The sequence below is a fragment of the Ascaphus truei genome, chromosome 2 (genome assembly GCF_040206685.1).
Source record: "Ascaphus truei isolate aAscTru1 chromosome 2, aAscTru1.hap1, whole genome shotgun sequence".
Lineage (NCBI taxonomy): Eukaryota > Metazoa > Chordata > Amphibia > Anura > Ascaphidae > Ascaphus > Ascaphus truei.
This window is the reverse complement of record NC_134484.1, coordinates 255,910,377-255,930,470: the sequence shown is the minus strand read 5'-3', so window position 1 is coordinate 255,930,470 and position 20,094 is coordinate 255,910,377. Positions and strand designations below refer to the sequence as shown.

Below are 20,094 nucleotides of genomic sequence, written 5' to 3'. Positions count from 1 at the left end.
GAAAGACAGGGTTGCAGACCTGTCTAAGACATGCAAATTAATATACAGGAATATTTACAGTTGCTATATATATATATATACATATAATCCTATGATTATGCTTTTTCTTTATAGTTTCATTAATGCTATTAAGTCCCATGATTTACCTACTACAGTAAATGGGTGACAAAGTGAGAATATGACGTAAGGGGGGGGGGGGGGGGGAGGTCTGACATAACAGCACTGGGATCTAAGCCGCCATTTTAAGTTTAGCATCCATCTTAGGTGCCTGATATTGTCTATTGTCTGTATGAAAGTTGGTATGGAAGTTAGTATAAAGACACATTTTTTTTTCTTTTCGGCTCCGGAAGGTTTTGATATTAAGCTGTTCAGCTAACTACAAAAAGACCTTGAAGAGGGGAGAAAAAGCGCAAATGTTATGAAAATAAAAGATAGATAACACCATGTCTCGCATTCCGAGGGAGGTGCCCATGAAGTTCCGTATGTAGAGAAAAGGTCAACGGCTTGAATAAAGTGTTATTGCTGATTCATTTCATTTATGCATCCCATAATAATGTTATTAACTCGATGTGTTCATATTCATATTTTGTTTACGTAGTGACGCACACGCAACCTCGTATAGGGGGCGTGGGCTTAGTATTTTGTGTATAAATAAGGCCTGTATGCCATCATGTCGTTGGGGGAGTTTTATTTTGAAACTCTCCTCTGCGTGTGCACTATACACTGCAATAAACTTATTTGTCATTCTGCAAAACATATCCTCAGACTTGTGTTTTTTATTCACAACTTTCACATGGGCATGTCTTGAGTATATGTAGCAGAAGGATTGAGAGAAAACTATCACATTAGAAATTATTTGTGCTCAGTGATGACCTGATAATAGCAAAGTGTAATAAAAAGCATAGTTACGTATATTTGATTTTAGAATGGAATTGGAATCTAATTGGATCAAACAGGAACCAGGAACTACGTTTTTTTTAAGAGAGCAGCAGTTAACCAAACTTCCTGGCATTGTTAAGGACAGTAATTTGCGATGTGCTAAAATATTCTCTGTGATGGTAGGTGCACGGTATATTAAAAGGTTAAACCCGATCATTTCCCCTACCAATCAAGATAAAAGCCCAGTTTTAGGGTTAACTGGCCATCTCTAGGCTGTAAAATGGCTGCCAACCTTACTAATATGTAATCCTGAGCTGGTGATATGTAGAGTACTGTTTATTAGGTATTTCTGTGGTTTCTGTCTATGTGATTTATTGTATTCTTGGGCCACTAACAATAATCAAGTGGCTAGCATACAATGAGTCAGGGACTAGCCTTTGTGGGGGGGGCAGGTACGGTGTCTCTGGACAATGGTGAGGTAAGGAAGGTCGATCCCCCCTGCTGGGAATGTACATGCTCAAAAAGCAGTGCATTGTTCTCTCCCCGACAGCCAGGCTTCTACCACTGCGGGAGGTATGGAGCTGTAATTAGAATTGGAGACCTGGGTCCTAGCCCTGTCGGCTCGATTCCCATTGGTCAGTTCTAATTTCCCACACTCACCAAGTCCTGCCTCTAAAGCTGACTTTAGCCATTGTCATCATCCATGTCGCCGATTGGTCCATCCGGTTGAGCCCCAGGTCCCTGATTGGCTCAGCGGAGGACAGGTCTCCGCTGTTTGGTAGGCCCCTAGTTCTCCAACTATATAAACCGATCAGGGCTTCACAGTTTTTCATGGTTGGTCTCTGTGATTAGAGGTCAACTAGAAAAGTGAACTATGGATCAAGGGTGGTTATCCCTAGTTACTGAGATTGTGAATGGATGAATCAAAGCGACATCAAGGGAAAGCTAGCTACGGCAGCGCCCTGAACCTAGTGAGTTAGGAGTCCCCTGTACTCCGAGCTTGTGGTAAGATCCATGTTGGCTCTAGCCAAAATAAACCTGTGGTATTTAACCCTCTCATTCTGCCTGGTTTTGCGATCCCTGTTGAATGTCTGGTCTACCGTGACATTCTCATCATCTGTCAATTGTGCCAAATTCTGGACATTTATTACAGTAGACAAAAGTTTCCATAGTTTTTACAAAAATTTAAAATAGCGCATAAAGTTGCTACTTGCATATTTGATTGTAAAACTCCTGGTTCCTGATTCAATATTCAATGTGCTTCTCTAGCTCTGGGAAGCGGCTGCAGAGCAAACTGAATAGAGGCCTTATGTTAATTATCTGTATATGGGGTATATGTGGCGTTTTTATCAATGATTTTTTTCTTAAGATATTTTTAGCAAAGTTTGCTGATTTTTGAGAAGGCTTGTGTAATGTGAAATTGTTGGAAACATTTGCAGATAGTTGGGGGGGGTGGGGGGGACTCACAAAATGTACTAACCATAACACTGCAAATTCATGACACATAAACTTAACATGCGCAAATAAGCTTTGCATACTCAATTGAGGGCGAGAGGAGCCGGGACATTCACATAATATGCAAGTATCACCAGGAAATCTCTAATGATGCTACCCCTCACTTCATTTATTTATATACTAAATATGTCACCAGTAAAAATGCATGGCGCTAAAAATCTCATGCAAGCAAATCTAGCTACCCTTTGTCAGCCTGGACTTCTGACATCAGAATAAACTGTATGAAGATATCGCAATTATTGATACATACTGTAGTATGTGCACATCAGTATTTGCTTTAATTACGACTACCAATCAGCCTACAGTACTGTTGAATGTTACTTGAATGGTACATGTACCTCCTTCTTGAATGTTACATACAGAAGGGCCCATCACGAAAAATGCCTTACCTGTTGTTAAAGTTGGTGCAGTATGTGAGGTTCCGACAGCCTAGTTGACAGGGTTCTCTCACATCTGCCAAGCATGTTAACATTGGTGCTTCCAACGGGTTATATTCACAAGCAAGATCAAACTCCTGCCAGCTATGCGTATTTCCCCAGCTTGTGCTGTATAATTTAGTGCACAATTCCCTGAAAAACAAAAAACAGATTATTGTCACAAACATCAGTCTGCACATTACGTAGTTTGACCACTTATAAGATATAGGTACTTGTGGTTGCTAGTGCAATAATTATTGGATGCAAACTTACGTCCTCCCGGTTGTGTAGACTGAAAAATATCAAGGTTTAAACAAAAATGGACAATATTTTCTAAGATACAAGCCTTTTCCCAGGCAAGGAGAAAATGTTTTTAAAAAAAACATGTTTTTTTTAAAATCACTAATATATGAAACTTTAATAAATGAGGTGTTGCTCATGGGTTATCTTAAATTTTAAGTTTAGATCCGTTCAATTTAAATTGTTTAGGAAACATTTTCTATATACTGCTAAAAGAAAATGGAAAAATATGTACAGTAATTAGCCATTATACAGTGAGCCCACATAGTAAAGATCATGTTGTCTGATGAAATCCGCAAGAACACATCCAGAGCTTCATATTCACTTTATTTCCTGATGAATTATTATCCCATCACATTATTTGCTCCATTTTTTTTAAACTAGGTCAAAAAAGAGTCGTTTTTACTACCTTAAAACTGAGAACGTACACATTTTCTGTGATTTAAAAAAATAATAAGTATTGCTATGGAAGATGGAATATTTGCAATTTCTAAATGGATTTAACGTTATATACTTTATGAAGGGGGTGCAGAGAACCTTATGTTGAATACTTTTGAGGGGAAAAAAGCAGCCGCTTCTCCTACTTTTTTTTTTTTTTAAATCTTACCTGAACTGAGGGTCTCCCAGAGCTGAGAACCTGGTTGCCAGCTTTGACACAAAAATAACCTACAAATATGGCGGCAGATAACAAACATGGCTGCTGCGGTCACCAATAAAAACGTACGTTGTCTGCCGGTTCAGGATAAACAATCAAAAAAAATTATACCCAGGATTGCTGCCTAAAGCTGGACTACTTCATAAATGTCAGATATCCTAGATATTTCCTATTTTTGAGGATATCCAAAAGTCAATATTTTTGCAATGATGTATCAACATAAAGAAAGTGCAAAGAGAAATTTGATTTGATATGCTGCTACATTTTATGCTTTCACCAAATGTAAGAAATACTTTCCTACATGTGACATAAGTTAAAAAAAATCGATCCACGAGAACACAGAATTTTATCCATCAAATTATTATCTGCGCGTCATGTAATTCCTCCCTGAGTCCTGCTCCTGGCAATCTGTAAATTGCTAAATAACGTATAAAGTGTAAACAAACAAGCAAAGACTTTGATACAGTGACGCAAAGAGACATAAAATGAAAATAATGTTTCTCCAAATTTGCCTTACTACTAAGCGGTTTCTCAGATAGTGAAAAGCAGTTTCTGTGTAGGCACTAAATATTCTTTCATTAGTACACTTTGTTTGTGCCCTCAGTAACCCTTTTATCTGTTTATTGCCGTCTGTTCATTTACCTTCTGCAATTAATTCTCCACATCTCCTGCCTTAGATTGTTATCTTGTTTGTTTTTACACCTGGGTGCTCATGGAATCTCTGTAAATCAGCGCTGCTCACCTGAGGAAAACTCTCAAAATCTTGTCCTATAATATCTATTGCTGGTTCAAATTAGAAAGGTATCACCTAATACCGAAGAACTCATTTAACCTGCACTTTCGCAACTGGAGGAACACTGCTATTTCTACTTCATTCACTGTAACTTTGTCATTTCCGCTGCGATCTTGGGAGCAAAAGCATTACAAAAAGAAAACTAAATCTATCTTTTGACCAATAAAATGGATAGATAAGATAGAATACGGGAGGACATATTTAAATTGATGATTTCAATAAATTTTTTAACCCCCCCCCCCCCCTTTATTTCTCACAGGATGGGAACTTTGGGGTTCCAGGAGCTCAGCCGCGACGTTTTCTGCTTTAGAGCCCCAAGGTTCCCAACACACTTACCAGTGAAGGTGCTGGCGTCTCAGTCTTCTACATGGTAAACAATATGACAGCTTTTTTTGTTAACTCGCTATTTTCCAAAGCCAACCACCATGTCCCATAAGTGTATAATATGCTCCTATGTTGCATTTCTTAACATCAGTGCAGTCACTGCCAATGGTCTGCAGCAGTTGGAAGCACTGGAATAGACATTCAGAGTAAAGGTAGCTACTTACCGGCATATCGATGAGTTGGCCTTTGAGCAGCAATGTAGCTTAGCACCATCAAGGCCCGTGGAATGTGGAGGAGCTATGGTGATCCCAGGATGAGATGACCTAGAACTCTCGAGGAAGCACTGCCAGAGAGGATCCTGAGGTAGAGGCATGGTTTTACACCCTTCAATCAGGCTGTCAACAATCTCAAGCTCGGTTTTCATAGACATGAGAATCCTTTTACAAGCTGACTGGCAAACATGATCCTCAGCCCTATCACAACAGTATAGACCTGAAATGAAAATCAATCCTGTCATAATGGATATTCAAAAAGGATATGTTTAAATGTTTAACGTTAAAATCAAAGCTCTTTCTGCAAAATCTGTGCACCCAATCATATAACTTTACAGATACTGTTATTTAAAATGAAACGGCTGAACTGTCCTTTAAAAAGGCAAACCATGCTGTAGTGTTTGATCGCTTAACCCTTTTAGTGTGAATAGAAAAAGAAGAGGTTAGAGGCACACACATATAAGGGTCAATTCAGAACATTTATTGGTGGAATGATTTTCCGGTTTTACCTGAAGAAGGAGGATTCTGTACCTGAAAACTTTGTGCATGTGGTCTCATTGCACCAATAAATGATTGGAATTTACCTTTTTGTTATGTGTGTGCGTTTAACCTCTTTTATTTTTATTTGGATTAATGCTAGTGGCAGTTTTGAGAGGATCCTGCCAGAGGACAGACTGTACCACCAATAGGCTATTATATGCTAATTTCACACAAGGAGTACAAAGCAAGTGTATCTTTTCTGACCCTTTTAGTGCTGGAGCAGATGGCAAGATGTGATCTCCCCTATAAAACGTGCAAAAAGCCCATATGGGAACCTCATGACGTGGTTTCACCCAAAGGGATACAGGTGTTGGCCTGTTGTAGGTTTTTATATCTTTAATGGACAAATAAGAGAGTTCTTTCAAAAGGAATTCCTAGTGTGCTGTATTGTTTCAAGGCGCAATCCTGATTTGGTTTAAACACATGTTAATAAAGGAAACAGCAAAAATCCCAGAAGTGTACCTGCCTGTCTTTCTGTACTTTCCTCAAACCTGCTTCCTTTATTCATCCCAATGTCACATGCAATACAGATATTACCACCATTAAAATGCTCTTATCAAAATATCTGAAAAAAATCCACAAAAGATGGGATTGTGTCATTCCCAGAATCCTTTGTTACAGTGGAAACATTGTATGCTAGGAGATAATGGTGAAAGGCAGGATTGCAGACAAATCAGAGATATGCAAATGTTCTCACAAGTGATATTTTCATTTGCTATATACAAAACATAAAAACACAGATATTTTATACTTGTTTAACTAAATTATGGATTTTTTGTAAACAAGCCTCCATTGAACCAAATCTGACCCAAATACTTTTATCATTTCTAAGTCAAGTACCGATATGAGTAAAGCTCAATGATCTATCCATTCGCATGGAACTTGATGCAATGTTAATTGCTCCCCCTTCTAACTATATTTAACAGGGGCCTCTGAGACTGCTGATTCTGTGTGCATGTTTTGACAGGTATGGCAGTTGGAAACAAAACTCATGTAAAAATAGCAGCACCAGTTAAATAACAAGTGATTGAACTGATAGAACTATCACATAACATGTTTGCACATATTCTCTGTATCTTTTAAAGATTATTGAGATAATTTGTTTCCCCTAAAGGCAGAACATATGTTCTACATGAGTGTAATAGTCTCATTTAATAAAGTTATGTTGTTTGTAATCTCATGATCAGCAAATCAAAGTATTTTTACTGGAATGCAAAGGCACACTTTGACATGAATAGGGTTTCAAATAAATGTTCCCAAGGAGTAAACCTAATTTAAGACACATTTACAAAAACTATAGTAGTGCATTTTGATGTAAGGTAGCAGGATCCAGGGCAGTAGACAGATTTCTTGAGGCACAGGACTGGAGTTTCGACCAGGTTCTCCCACCCCGTGTCCCGGTCTTGCAAGCCCCCTTTCACACCTACTCGCTCTTCCCCTCCTCTCCCCCCCCCCTCTCCCCATGTATTTCTCTCCCCTCCTGTCTCTTAATCGTCCCCTCTCTCTTCCTCACTCCCTCCTCATCCCTCTCAAATCTCCCCTCCTCTTCAACCTCCCCCCTCTGCTATCACTCAATTATCCCCCTCTCACTCAATACCGCTCCCTCTTCACACTCATTCCCTCAACCCGCCATGGCCACACACACACACACAATTCCCGCACCTAATACCCATACAATTGTCCCTCCCACAATGCTCAGACAATCCCCCAACAATAATTACCCCCCACAAAACACACACAATAATACCCCCCACACAATACTACACCCCCACCATACCTAAATACATAAAACCCTACCTCCATCCCCAAATACATACAACTTTACCCCCCATCCCCAAATACATATAACACTAACCCCAATCCTCAAAAACATACACTACTCCCCACAAATACATACAACCTCCCCCATACATACAATGCACCCCCAAATACCTTGGGAATGGTCTCAGGCCTCTGTTGTCCCCACTCTCCCCAGCTGCCTCGGGCCTCTCTCCCAAACCAGGCCTCCTGTGTGCCTGCCTCTCTCACCTGCGCCGGGCCTTTCTCTCACGCCGGAGTGCGGCGGGAGCTGGGCCCAGATTCTGGGGCACACTGGCAGAAGGCCCAGCGTGGGGGAGAGCTGGGGCCCAACGGCAACCAGAGGTCCGACAGCAACCAGAAGCCCAGCAGCCGGACACTGAAGTTGGGCCTGACCTTTGGTAAGGCCCAACTTCCAGTGCCGGCTGGGCTCTCCCGCAGCCACCACGCTTGTCCCGGCTCACCCCCGCTCCCTTTCATAGTAAAGCAGGAGACAGAGCCCCCTGAATTGGGGGGGAGAAGTGCCATATGGAATCCATGTCCAAAAAAGGTATTAATAGGGGCCAGGAGATGGCATTTATGACAGGAAATTAGGGCAGAGGTGGAGTTGTATGTGTTTATTTAAGGGGGCTAGTGAAGGGGGGGGGGGGGTCATTGAAGGAAAGAGGTCGCCAAGTCTACCAGAATATTTTTTACTCTATTTTGTCACAGCAGCAAGTGTTCTTGATGGATGGGCATCATTTCAACCGGCTGCCCATATAGTAGTTCCATCACTGCCTGGAGGACACCAACGTTGTCATATATTTGATTGTGACATATCAAACCAAACAGCTGGAAAAACACATGAAGCAGACCATCGCAAACAAGCAAATTGTAGCAAACTTAGCAGAGATGTGCAGCATATTAAAAGATGGCTTTGCTGTAATAAAGGGACCAGCTCCATGCACCCAAGAAACCACAACGACTTCATAACCCCTCGAAATGTCAAGGCAGGACACAGCACGTCCATAAACGTCAAGACGGGGTGCACGTACATGATCAGGAGCCAGGGAAACCTCAATACCAACAGCACCATCAACACCCAAAAGGAGCCGCCAAAAATAATTGTCAAAATAAGCAAGTTTAAAAATAAATGTGAGCTTAAAACAACAACTACAGTATGTTCAAAAACACGAAGTGCTTAATAGTTTAAAAATATATATATTATGAACAGAAAATGGGGGTTTAAATAGGCAGCTACGTAATTAAGCAATGTGCTTTTGAATCAACTTGTCATTTAATGAGATAATAGGGCATGTAATGTGGCCCAGATAGTTCATATAAATGTGATAATGTTTTTGTTTGTAATGATATTTATGTAGGGGAAATATGTTTTCAAAGTCGGCCTACATCATAACTTAGCCAGTAGCGTAGAAGGCAGACATTACAATAGAATAGATATGGGGTGAACAAACTTTTTATGCCGAGCCCCCCTTTTCATCCATTAAATTTCTGGGGTCCCCCCTGCCTGATGTAATCAAAATCACATGGAAAAAAAACCCTTTATTAAACGGTATACAATGTAAATACAAATACAGGTAACTCCCGTTATAACGCAGTCCTCGGGGTCCACCCCGAGACCACCGCGTTAGTAACAGGGTCGCGCTAATTAAAAAAAAAAAATGGCCGCCGCGCACCTGATCGGGAGGGAGGGAGTGAGGAGGGAAGGAAGGAAGAGGCCTGCACAACATGCGGCCCGTCTGGCCTCTCTGTGGGGCCCGCGATGACTCTGGCCGGGCGCCAGTTAATTAAATAAATTAAAAAAAAAAAGTTTAAAAAAACGGTGGCGATTCATCCCTCCTCCCTCCCTCACAGCCCTCTCCCTCTCCCAGCCCCCTCCCTCTCCCTCCCTCCCTCTCCCAGCCCCCTCCCTCTCCCAGCCCCCTCCCTCTCCCAGCCCCCTCCCTCTCCCAGCCCCCTCCCAGCCTCCTCCCTCTCCCAGCGCCTTCCCAGCCCCTACCCTCTTCCCTCTCCCTCCCAGCCCCCTCCCTCTCCCAGCCCTCTCCCAGCCCTCTCCCAGCCCCCTCCCTCTCCCAGCCCCCTCCCTCTCCCAGCCCCCTCCCTCTCCCAGCCCCCTCCCAGCCCCCTCCCTCTCCCAGCCCCCTCCCAGCCTCCTCCCTCTCCCAGAGCCTTCCCAGCCCCCTCCCTCTTCCCTCTCCCTCCCAGCCCCCTCCCTCTCCCAGCCCTCTCCCAGCCCCCTCCCAGCCTTCTCCCAGCCCCCTCCCTCTCCCAGCCCCCTCCCTCTCCCCTCTCCCTCCCAGCCCCCTCCCTCTCCCAGCCCCCTCCCAGCCCCCTCCCTCTCCCAGCCCCCTCCCAGCCTCCTCCCTCTCCCAGCACCTTCCCAGCCCCCTCCCTCTTCCCTCTCCCTCCCAGCCCCCTCCCACTCCCAGCCCTCTCCCAGCCCCCTCCCTCTCCCAGCCCCCTCCCTCTCCCAGCCCTCTCCCAGCCTTCTCCCAGCCCCCTCCCTCTCCCAGCCCCCTCCCTCTCCCCTCCCTCTCCCAGCCTTCATCCAGCCCCCTCCCTCTCCCAGCCCCCTCCCTCTCCCCTCTCCCTCCCAGCCCTCTCCCTCTCCCAGCCCCCCTCCCAGCCCCCTCCCTCTCCCAGCCCCCTCCCAGCCCCCTCCCTCTCCCTCCCAGCCCCCTCCCTCTCCCAGCCCCCTCCCTCTCCCAGCCCCCTCCCAGCCTCCTCCCTCTCCCAGCGCCTTCCCAGCCCCCTCCCTCTTCCCTCTCCCTCCCAGCCCCCTCCCTCTCCCAGCCCCCTCCCTCTCCCAGCCCTCTCCCTCTCCCAGCCCCCTCCCAGCCTCCTACATCTCCCAGCCCCCTCCCAGCCTCCTCCCTCTCCCTGCCCCCTCCCAGCCCCCTCCCTCTCCCAGCCCCCTCCCAGCCTCCTCCCTCTCCCAGCGCCTTCCCAGCCCCCTCCCTCTTCCGTCTCCCTCCCAGCCCCCTCCCTCTCCCAGCCCTCTCCCAGCCCCCTCCCTCTCCCAGCCCTCTCCCTCTCCCAGCCCCCTCCCTCTCCCAGCCCCCTCCCAGCCTCCTCCCTCTCCCAGCCCCCTCCCTCTCCCAGCCCCCTCCCAGCCCCCTCCCTCTCCCAGCCCCCTCCCAGCCTCCTCCCTCTCCCAGCGCCTTCCCAGCCCCCTCCCTCTTCCCTCTCCCTCCCAGCCCCCTCCCTCTCCCAGCCCCCTCCCTCTCCCAGCCCTCTCCCAGCCTTCTCCCAGCCCCCTCCCTCTCCCTCTCCCAGCCCTCTCCCAGCCTTCTCCCAGCCCCCTCCCTCTCCCAGCCCCCTCCCAGCCCCCTCCCTCTCCCTCCCAGCCCTCTCCCCTCTCCCTCCCAGCCCTCTCCCTCTCCCAGCCCTCTCCCAGCCTTCTCCCAGCCCCCCTCCCTCTCCCAGCCCCCTCCCTCTCCCCTCTCCCTCCCAGCCCTCTCCCTCTCCCAGCCCTCTCCCTCTCCCAGCCCTCTCCCTCTCCCTCTCCCCTCTCCCTCTCAGCAGCCGTTTTTTTTTTTTTCTTCCGGAGAGGTCAGAGCATGAGGGGGCGGGGCTTAGGCTTAGTACCGGGGAGAGAAGATGTGCTGAGCTGATCTAAGTGTGTGTGTGTGTGTGTGTGTGTGTGTGTGTGTGTGTGTGTGTGTGTGTGTGTGTGTGTGTGTGTGTGTGTGTGTGTGTGTGTGAGAAAAATGGGCTGGTGGGGGTGTGTGTGTGAAAAACGGGCTGGTGGGGGGTGGGCTGCTGACATGTGAGGGGGGGGCTGCTGACATGTGAGGGGGGGGCTGCTGACATGTGAGGGGTGGTGGGCTGCTGACATGTGAGGGGGGGTGGGCTGCTGACATGTGGGGGGGTGGGCTGCTGACATGTGAGGGGGGGTGGGCTGCTGACATGTGAGGGAGGGGTGGGCTGCTGACATGTGAGGGGGGTGGGTGGTCTGCTGACATGTGAGGGGGTGGGGTGGGCTGCTGACATGTGAGGGGGGGGGGGTGGGCTGCTGACATGTGAGGGGGGGGCTGCTGACATGTATGGGGGGGGGGGGTGGGCTGCTGACATGTGAGGGGGGGGGCTACTGACATGTATGGGGGGGTGGGCTGCTGACATGTGAGGGGGGGTGGGCTGCTGACATGTGAGGGGGGGTGGGCTGCTGACATGTGAGGGGGGTGGGCTGCTGACATGTGAGGGGGGGTGGGCTGCTGACATGTGAGGGGGGGGTGGGCTGCTGACATGTGAGGGGAGGGGTGGGCTGCTGACATGTGAGGGGAGGGGTGGGCTGCTGACATGTGAGTGTATTGTGAGAGCTGAGTGCTGTGAGAGCTGTGTGCTGTGAGCAGTGTGCAGTGAGAGTGTGTGCAGTGTGTGTGCAGTGAGAGTGTGTGCAGTGAGTGCTGGGAGTGTCTGGTGTGTGCAGTGTGCAGTGGGAGTGTGTGCAGTGGGAGTGTGTGCAGTGGGAGTGTGTGCAGTGAGAGTGTGTGCAGTGAGAGTGTGTGCAGTGAGAGTGTGTGCAGTGAGAGTGTGTGCAGTGAGAGTGTGTGCAGTGAGTGCTGGGAGTGTCTGGTGTGTGCAGTGTGCAGTGGGAGTGTGTGCAGTGGGAGTGTGTGCAGTGGGAGTGTGTGCAGTGGGAGTGTGTGCAGTGGGAGAGTGTGCAGTGGGGGTGTGCAGTGGGAGTGGGAGTGTGTGCGTGCAGTGGGGGTGTGTGCGTGCAGTGGGAGTGTGTGTGTGCAGTGGGAGTGTGTGCATGCAGTGGGAGTGTGTGCGTGCAGTGGGAGTGTGTGCGTGCAGTGTGAGTGTGTGCGTGCAGTGTAGAGTGTGTGCGTGCAGTGTAGAGTGTGTGCGTGCAGTGTAGAGTGTGTGCGTGCAGTGTAGAGTGTGTGCAGTGTATAGTGAGTGCTGGGAGTGTGTGCAGTGAGTGCTGGGAGTGTGTGCAGTGTGCTGTGAGCAGTGTGTGTGCAGTGTATGCAGTGTGTGCAGTGAGAGTGTGTGCAGTGAGAGTGTGTGCAGTGAGAGTGTGTGCAGTGATTAGTGTGCAGTGCGTGCAGTGAGCAGTGTGTGCAGTGTGTGCAGTGTGTGCAGTGTGTGTAGTGTGCAAAAACGGGAGCCACGTGAAAACCGCATTATAACCGATTCACGTTATAACGGGTCGCGTTATAACGGGGTTTACCTGTATGTCTAAATACTTATTTCAACAGCTCGCGCTTGCAATATTAGGCTGCGTCCACGCTGCTGCTGAGAGCGGTGACATCACCAACTCTCCAAACATGAGCACAGGGTGTCCTGCATAATTTTGCAAGCACGAGCGGGGGGGGCATGGATCGGGGCTATTTCTGTGTGTGTTTGTGTGGCTTTGTGTGCGCGTTGACTGCTGCTGAGCGTGCTTCAAAGTCAATTTTGCTTGTCTCCCCAAGCGCCAAGCTTGGGAGAGCGTACGTCCCCCATTTTGTGCACCACTGCATTCAATCACAACACCCATACACACACAATCACAACATAGACACAGCACACATACTCAATCACAACACACACACACACACCCAGACACAACACACAATCAATCACAACCAACACAGACAACACACACACAATCACACACAATAATCACAACACACCCACACTCAATCACAACACACTCAATCACAACCAACAGACACAACACACAATCAAACACAACACACACACCACACACAACACAGACACAACACACACACACACACACACAATCACAACACACACTCAATCACAACCAACACAGACAACACACACACACAATCACACACAATAACAACCATCACTCAATCACAACACACCCACACTCAATCACAACACACTCAATCACAACCAACAGACACAACACACACTCAATCACAACACACACACACCACACACAACACAGACACAACACACACACACAATCACAACACACACTCAATCACAACCAACACAGACACAACACAGACACAATCACACACTCAATCACACAATCACAACACACTCATATCACAACACACCACACACACTCAATCACAACCAACACAGACACACACACACACACTCAATCCCAACACACACACAATCACAACCAACACAGACAACACACACTCAATCACAACACACACCACACAGTCAATTACAACCAACACACACACACACACTCATATCACAACCAACACAGACACAATACACACTCAATCATAACACACACACTCATATCACAACACACTCCCCCCCCCCCCAGGTGAAAGTACCACCACTTTACTGCATGCTCCAGTGCCCCATGCTGCTGAACACTGGAGCGAGTAAACAGACAGGAAGAGAAGGAGGCGGGCTTGGGTCTGTGTGCAGAGAGAAGCCCCGCCCCCGCTGCAAGCACAGGGAAGCAGCAGCACGGAGCTTGAGATGCTTGTCTGCCCGTGCACAGTTCTGGCCGCCCCCAGGTTTCGCCGCACAGCCTGAGCCCCCCCCTAAATAATTTGGCACCCCCCCAGTTTGCGCACCGCTGGAATAGATAATTAGGCATATTATTTAAGTGCATGCCCAGTAGAGCTGAAATAGACTGTGTGGCTGCATCTATTGAGATTATCTCGCCAAACTTGAGGTGGGAAGAAAAACTCCTGTGAGTTATTTGAAGCATTTTAGCATTTTTTAGTGGACAGAGCTACTAGAGTTTGAGCCTTTTTGGTCACACCACTCGGATTTGAAGAGTCAGCATGAACCTACTTCTAAAAAGGCCTTTCCTGCACAGTTTGGACATGTGAGAAGGGCTTTAAAGAATACTAAAACCAGCATATCCTTGCAGAAAGGGCTCTCTCTGCACAGAGCCGGGCAAGCAAGGGAGGGGGACCAGAGGGAAGGGGAGGAGCAGCCAGGCAGGGCGGGTCACGGGACCGGCGCGTCACCCGCTCGCAGGGGAAGCTGGGGGATGTTGTCCAGTGGTGGCACCGTGACTGCGCACCACCACCCCCCCCCCCCCCCCCCGTGCCCATCTCCCTCCCCATGCGGGCAAGCAAGGGAGCGTGGGGAAGGGGACCAGAGGGAAGGGGAGGAGCAGCTAGGCGGGACGGGTCACGGGACCGGCGTGTCACCCGCTCGCAGGGGAAGATGGGGTATGTAGTCCGGCGGCGGCGCCGTGCCTGCGCACCACCACCCTAACCCCCCAACGCCCATCTCCCTCCCTAGGTAACGGGAGCATTGTGCGCACGCGCAATGAGCTGCGGGTGAGAGGGTGTGATGGAGGGGGGGGGAGACGGCGGGGAGGTGAGCTGCGGGTGAGGGGGGGTGATGGGGGGAGGTGAGCTGGGGGGGTGATAGGTGGGGGGGTGATGGGGGGGAGCCGGTGGTCCGGGCCACTGGGTGCGTGTGTGTGGCAGTTGGGTGAGGCCGAGGGGGAAGGTGAGCTGCGAGTGAGGAGGAGAAGAGAGTGGCAGTTGGGTGACGTCATAGAGCCACGCAGGCCAATGAGAGGCGTGCAGGGCAGGGATACGGACCAATCTGATTGGCCAGAGGCTGAGTGACAGACCCACGGACCAATCAGATTCACCACATCTACCAACAACCCCACAAATTTCAAATTTATATATTAAGATATATATATTTTTTTTAAACCACATTAAGGCCTCTTCAATTTGGTGAGAAGCAGAGTAACATACAATTTCCCAATTTTGGGACCAAAATCAATTCCTGGTGAACCAGTTTGAAGAACTTTTAAGCACTAAAATTTCTCAGAAATTACAAAAAATGTTCACCATTAATCCGCTGTCACCCAGTATATCCGCATTTTTTGCAGGGAGGAATATATCATTGATTATTGTAGCAAAATAGCACTTTCTTTCTCTCTCTCTCCTCTCCTTTCCAGCAAAAGCTACATTTCAGGGTCTAAATGTCAGTTAGCATCATTAAACAAAATTGAAAAGCATGTTGATTTTATTACATGGCTAATCACTCGCGATCTGGGACAGCTGCAATTTTTTTTTTTTAAAGGCTAATTTCACGTGGCTCGCGAAGTTGGGCGAAAGCTTTGTACATTTTGATTTTGGACAGATCAACATGACAGTAAATGAAATTAAGAGTTGAAATGATAGTGTAGCCAGGGCTGGTTTCTGGCTATCAGTCTGCCCTTCTCCTGGCAGTAAGCTCTGGTAAGAGCAGGCCTGCCAGGACTAATCCTGGGTTTCCCCCCCCCCCCCCGCAGCTTTAGTGAGTCACAGGGGAGGCAGTGCAACTAAGCCTATGTGTCCAATCAGGGACTCAGACCTGGTTCCTGTTTTTCCTGTACTTAAGAAGCTGTATACCCCAAATTCAGGACTGTTGCTGTAAGGAATCCGCTCCGCAGTTTACTGGTTGCCTTACCTTGCAGACAAGTGCAGTCCTGGAGCACCTCTCCTGATGTTTGCTGCAGCCTGGATTCACTCACCAAAGCTATACACACTCCCTCTGGTATCTACTGCAGCTGTGCAGCCTATCACTGCAACCTAGACTTGCATTCATTCATTGGAGCAGTACCTTCACACCCCCCTCCGGGGATTGGCCCGCTGGCCTTTAAGTACTGTCTTCCCATAATGCTCCCTGCCAAGCATAGTCCTTCCTGGATGTCACTATCTGTTCTGCCACAAGCCCTCGCTTGTTCCTGTCTCTCATCCTGAAGCGGAGTATTCTCCTTGTTGTCTGCAGCTCCAGGTTTCCTAAGGCCGGCTGCTATATTCACGCAGCGGTCTGCTCCAGTCTCCTGTGTTGTAGCTGAGTACTCTTCTTGTTCACTTCAGCTCCTTGTTTCCTGTGACCGGCTGCTATAGTCACGCAGCGGTCCACTCCTGTTCTCCTGTGCTGAAGCAGAGGTTTTCGTCCCTGCGTCCCTCAGCCTCCTGGATTCCTGCACTGAAGCGGATGTTTCGTCCCTGCGTTCTTCAGTCTCCTGGATTCCTGCACTGAAGCGGAGGTTTCCCTGTGTATCTTCAGCTTCCTGGTTCCTGGGGCCTACTCTTTCCCTAATCTAGAGAGGCCGTGTCCTGGTTCCTGCGCTGAGACAGAGGATTCCCTAGCCCGCTCAGGACTCTTGCGCTGTAGCACTGGTGCACCCGTGCAGCAAAGCGGTGTGCTACTCTGGTCTGCCTACCATCTCCTGTGACCAGTACCATGGGCCATGGTCGTCGCTCGCGCAGAGGCCAACCCCGCGCTCCTAAGCTGAAGCGGGGCTCTCCTGACTACCTGTTGCCGAACTCTTGCCTGAACAATGTTTATCCTGATGTCTCCTGTCCTGACCCTGGCTTCTACAACGACGACGCTGTCTTCTCCAATCCTGATCCTGCGACATATGACTACGAACTGCGCAATCCGGATCAGCCTGCGCGGTCTCAGGTCGGTGCTTTTACAACCCCACCTCAGCCTCGCGGTCCGGTCCTGGTTTGTGGCGAGCAGAACCCTGACAGTATGCTCGGCCGCACAAACTCGGACCGCCCTGTGGTGAGGGTTGGTAAGTTTCTGTCTGAAAGCCTGTCCCAGCCTGTAAACCAGTCCCAGTGTGAATACCAGTTTCTATGTGAGATAATACCCCTGATTGAAGATCTGATTGTGTTTGTAGGTTTAACCCCTTTGCAAAACAAATGCCGTAATGATCTCATGATGAAGGTTTACCGCCTCCGGGACTTAAAACAATCGCTGGCCGCTTGTATTTGCTTTCCTGGTTACCCTTTAACTTGGGAAAATGTGTACCCTTTAGAATTGGACGACGCCCAAAAGGAACTCTCTTCCCTGGCCTTGTCTTTAGACATTTATATAGCAAAAGAGGACCCTCTCCTCATGTTGGCTGATGCCCAAAAAACACTCCATATCCTTTCCATGACATTGGACATTTGCATAAAGGAACAGGATCCTCCCCTCGCCAGCTTCGCTGCCGCTTGGCTGTATCCCTGGTCTACCACGGATCCTTGCCCTGAGTGTATGGCCGGGTTCCCTGACACCAATGATATGTTTTCGTTAACCCCTGCCGATCAGTCCTGTGAGGTCCCCCTGGAGAATACATATGTTGCTCTACCCAGCACTAATGTTCTTGTATCAGAGAATAAGTTCATTAGTTCTCCTATTTCTAGCTCAGAAGTCCTTTCTCTAGGTCTTGAGGGTTTTCCAGCTTTAACCCCTGCCGAGCAGTCCTGTGAGGTTCCCCTGGAGAATACATATGTTGCTCTACCCAGCACTAATGTTCTTGTATCAGAGAATACGTTCATTAGTTCTCCTATTTCTAGCTCAGAAGTCCTTTCTCTAGGTCTTGAGGGTTTTCCAGCTTTAACCCCTGCCGAGCAGTCCTGTGAGGTTCCCCTGGAGAATACATATGTTTCACTAGCCAACACTAAGGTTCTACTATCAGAGAATAAGTCCCTTTGTTCCCCTATTTCTAACTCCGAATCTGTCACTCCAGCTCTTGAGGGTTTTCCAGCTTTAAACTCTGCTAGGCAGTCCTGTGCGCTTTCCCCGTCAGAGAAAGAATCCCTAAGTTCTGTTCCCAGGGTTATTTCTGTATTAACCCCTGTGGGGCAGCTCTCTGAGTTTCCTTTGGTAAATCCCTGTTCTCTGCCAGCCATGGTCACGCCCCTAGCTTCAGACGAGAGATTCCTGGTCTCTCCTAATACAGAGAGATTACCTATGTTTTACTCTCAGGCATTGTCTGCATTAACCCCTGTAAATTCTTGCTGCCTCCAAGTTAATGCCTTCGTTTTAGCCTCAGAGAATGAGTCCACAAATCAGACAGCAGAGGTTGCATTGAGGGATTCCCATAACCGTACGGAGTCCCTAGATATTCTTTGCTATAAATCCCCTGCTTCAGCTCAAGTTTCCGCAGTTTCGTCTCCGGAGACTTCGGCTAAAGTTCTGGTTCCTGATAAATGTATTCAGGAGTCAGGTTTTTCCCTAAGCTTGCTCGCAGAGTTCCTTCTCCCGGGTGTTTCGCTGAACCAGCCTGTCGCCCACATAGCGGTGATCCCTGCTTCAGCGCATAGTTCCCACATTATGGAGTCTGCAGTAATTTCTGGTTTCCCAGACATTCCTTACCAAATACCTACTTCAGAGACCAGTACAGTTATGATTCACCCCGTGTACTGTCTGAGTTCTCCTCCTCTTTAAGCTTAGGGTTAAAAGCATACAGTAGTCTGTATGTCCCTCCTGGGGTTCATATTATGTTCCCAGGAATGTTTGCTGACGCACGGTTTTCTCCCAAAAGTGACGCTTTTTCATATAGATTAGTAAAAAGCTTGCACACTGTTTCCCTTTTCGCTGAATTGTGTCTTTCTAGTTTTGAGACTCTGAGAGGTAATGATTCTCCTTCTGATTCTGAAGCTCTTCCTACAAGGAGAATCCTGATTGGGGGTCCCCCTGATTTCTCTGTCAAGGCTAATTCTCCAGGGATCAGCATATCTGTGGTCACTTCCTTAGTACTGTCTGAGGTCACCATGCATATATTACAAGTCCTGGGGTTTAAATCTGAGCTATTTAGCTGTCCTGCCTTTTCTGAAACCCAGTTCCTCAGTACTGTGTCTAAATATGCCCCAGCAAACATGGGGTTACTCTGGGAAGAAATGAAAACTCCTGTCTTAAAGGGTATTTTTTCTCACATGTCCAGCAAATCTAGAACCTCAGTAATTGTTTCTAAGTCACTTATCAATACATCTGATTTTTTCTCTAATCAAATCGAGACACCCTCACTATCGGTTAGGAGTCCTGTGATCAGAGATTTTGCACTAGAAAACACACCAATTCATGTTTTTGTCAGGTTAGGTACCCCTGTGGTTAGGGCCATTGCAGTTTCGGAAAAGACTCCTTGTACTCCTAAGGTGCCTGTCATTAAGAGTTTTCATAGTTCATACTTGCTGCTTGTTGATTCTCGGGGCCCTGTCACTGAGGTACAGACTTCAGCTTCTGATGTTAGCTTCCCTCCCACCACTACCCTGGCTCTGCCTTTTTCTCAAGCTACTGATTTGAAGATCCCAAGGACTATTCCTGATTCACTGACAATATCATCTCCCAATGAAGATTTCCCAGTATTGGAGAGCTCTACTGTTGTTTGCTTCTCTGCTCCTGCTAAACCATGGTTTTGTCCCTCGGAATTTTCGGTTGCCCCTGTTATTTCCTCTCAGTTGGAAATACTCTGTACGTATCCCAAGATTTCGGTCCCTATGCCTGGTTTACTGCTTGCCTTGTCACCTTCCATACCAATACCGGGAGATGCTTCCAACCAGCCTATACCCTTACTAACCATTACCTGGGAGCCTTCAAGAGGAAAAATTCCTTGCAAATTCCAACATGCAGTGGTCAGCCAAGACTTTTTCTGTTACAAAGTTCCTCCTGGTGTATTCGATCAACTATCAGGGCCGCTGATCCTAGAGTCCGGTTCATTTTTTAAAGACTGGGCTTCCTGTAGGGGTTCTCCTGCCGTTTCTGCTCTGGAACCCTCTGGTTCTTCACAGCCCTGGATTTTCAAGTCATTTTGCGAGGCGAGTCATGTACCAAAGATGTTTCTTCCATCAATCTCATATCCTAGAACTGTACTCACCAAAGAACTGCTCGTTTACGGATGCCCTTTCCACCTAAAGAATTTTAGGAACA

At 48.2% G+C, this 20,094-nt stretch overlaps 1 protein-coding gene across 1 annotated transcript in view; it reads right to left on the bottom strand.

Moving 5' to 3' along the window:
* Positions 1–20,094, bottom strand: part of RECK (reversion inducing cysteine rich protein with kazal motifs) — a 244,147-nt gene that overhangs the window by 111,508 nt on the left and 112,545 nt on the right. The window contains exons 9-10 of the mRNA XM_075588575.1: positions 5,107–5,374; positions 2,784–2,963 (exon numbers count right to left, since the gene is read on the bottom strand). Coding sequence (XP_075444690.1) covers positions 2,784–2,963; positions 5,107–5,374 — 448 coding nt within the window. The remainder of the gene's footprint in view (positions 1–2,783; positions 2,964–5,106; positions 5,375–20,094) is intronic.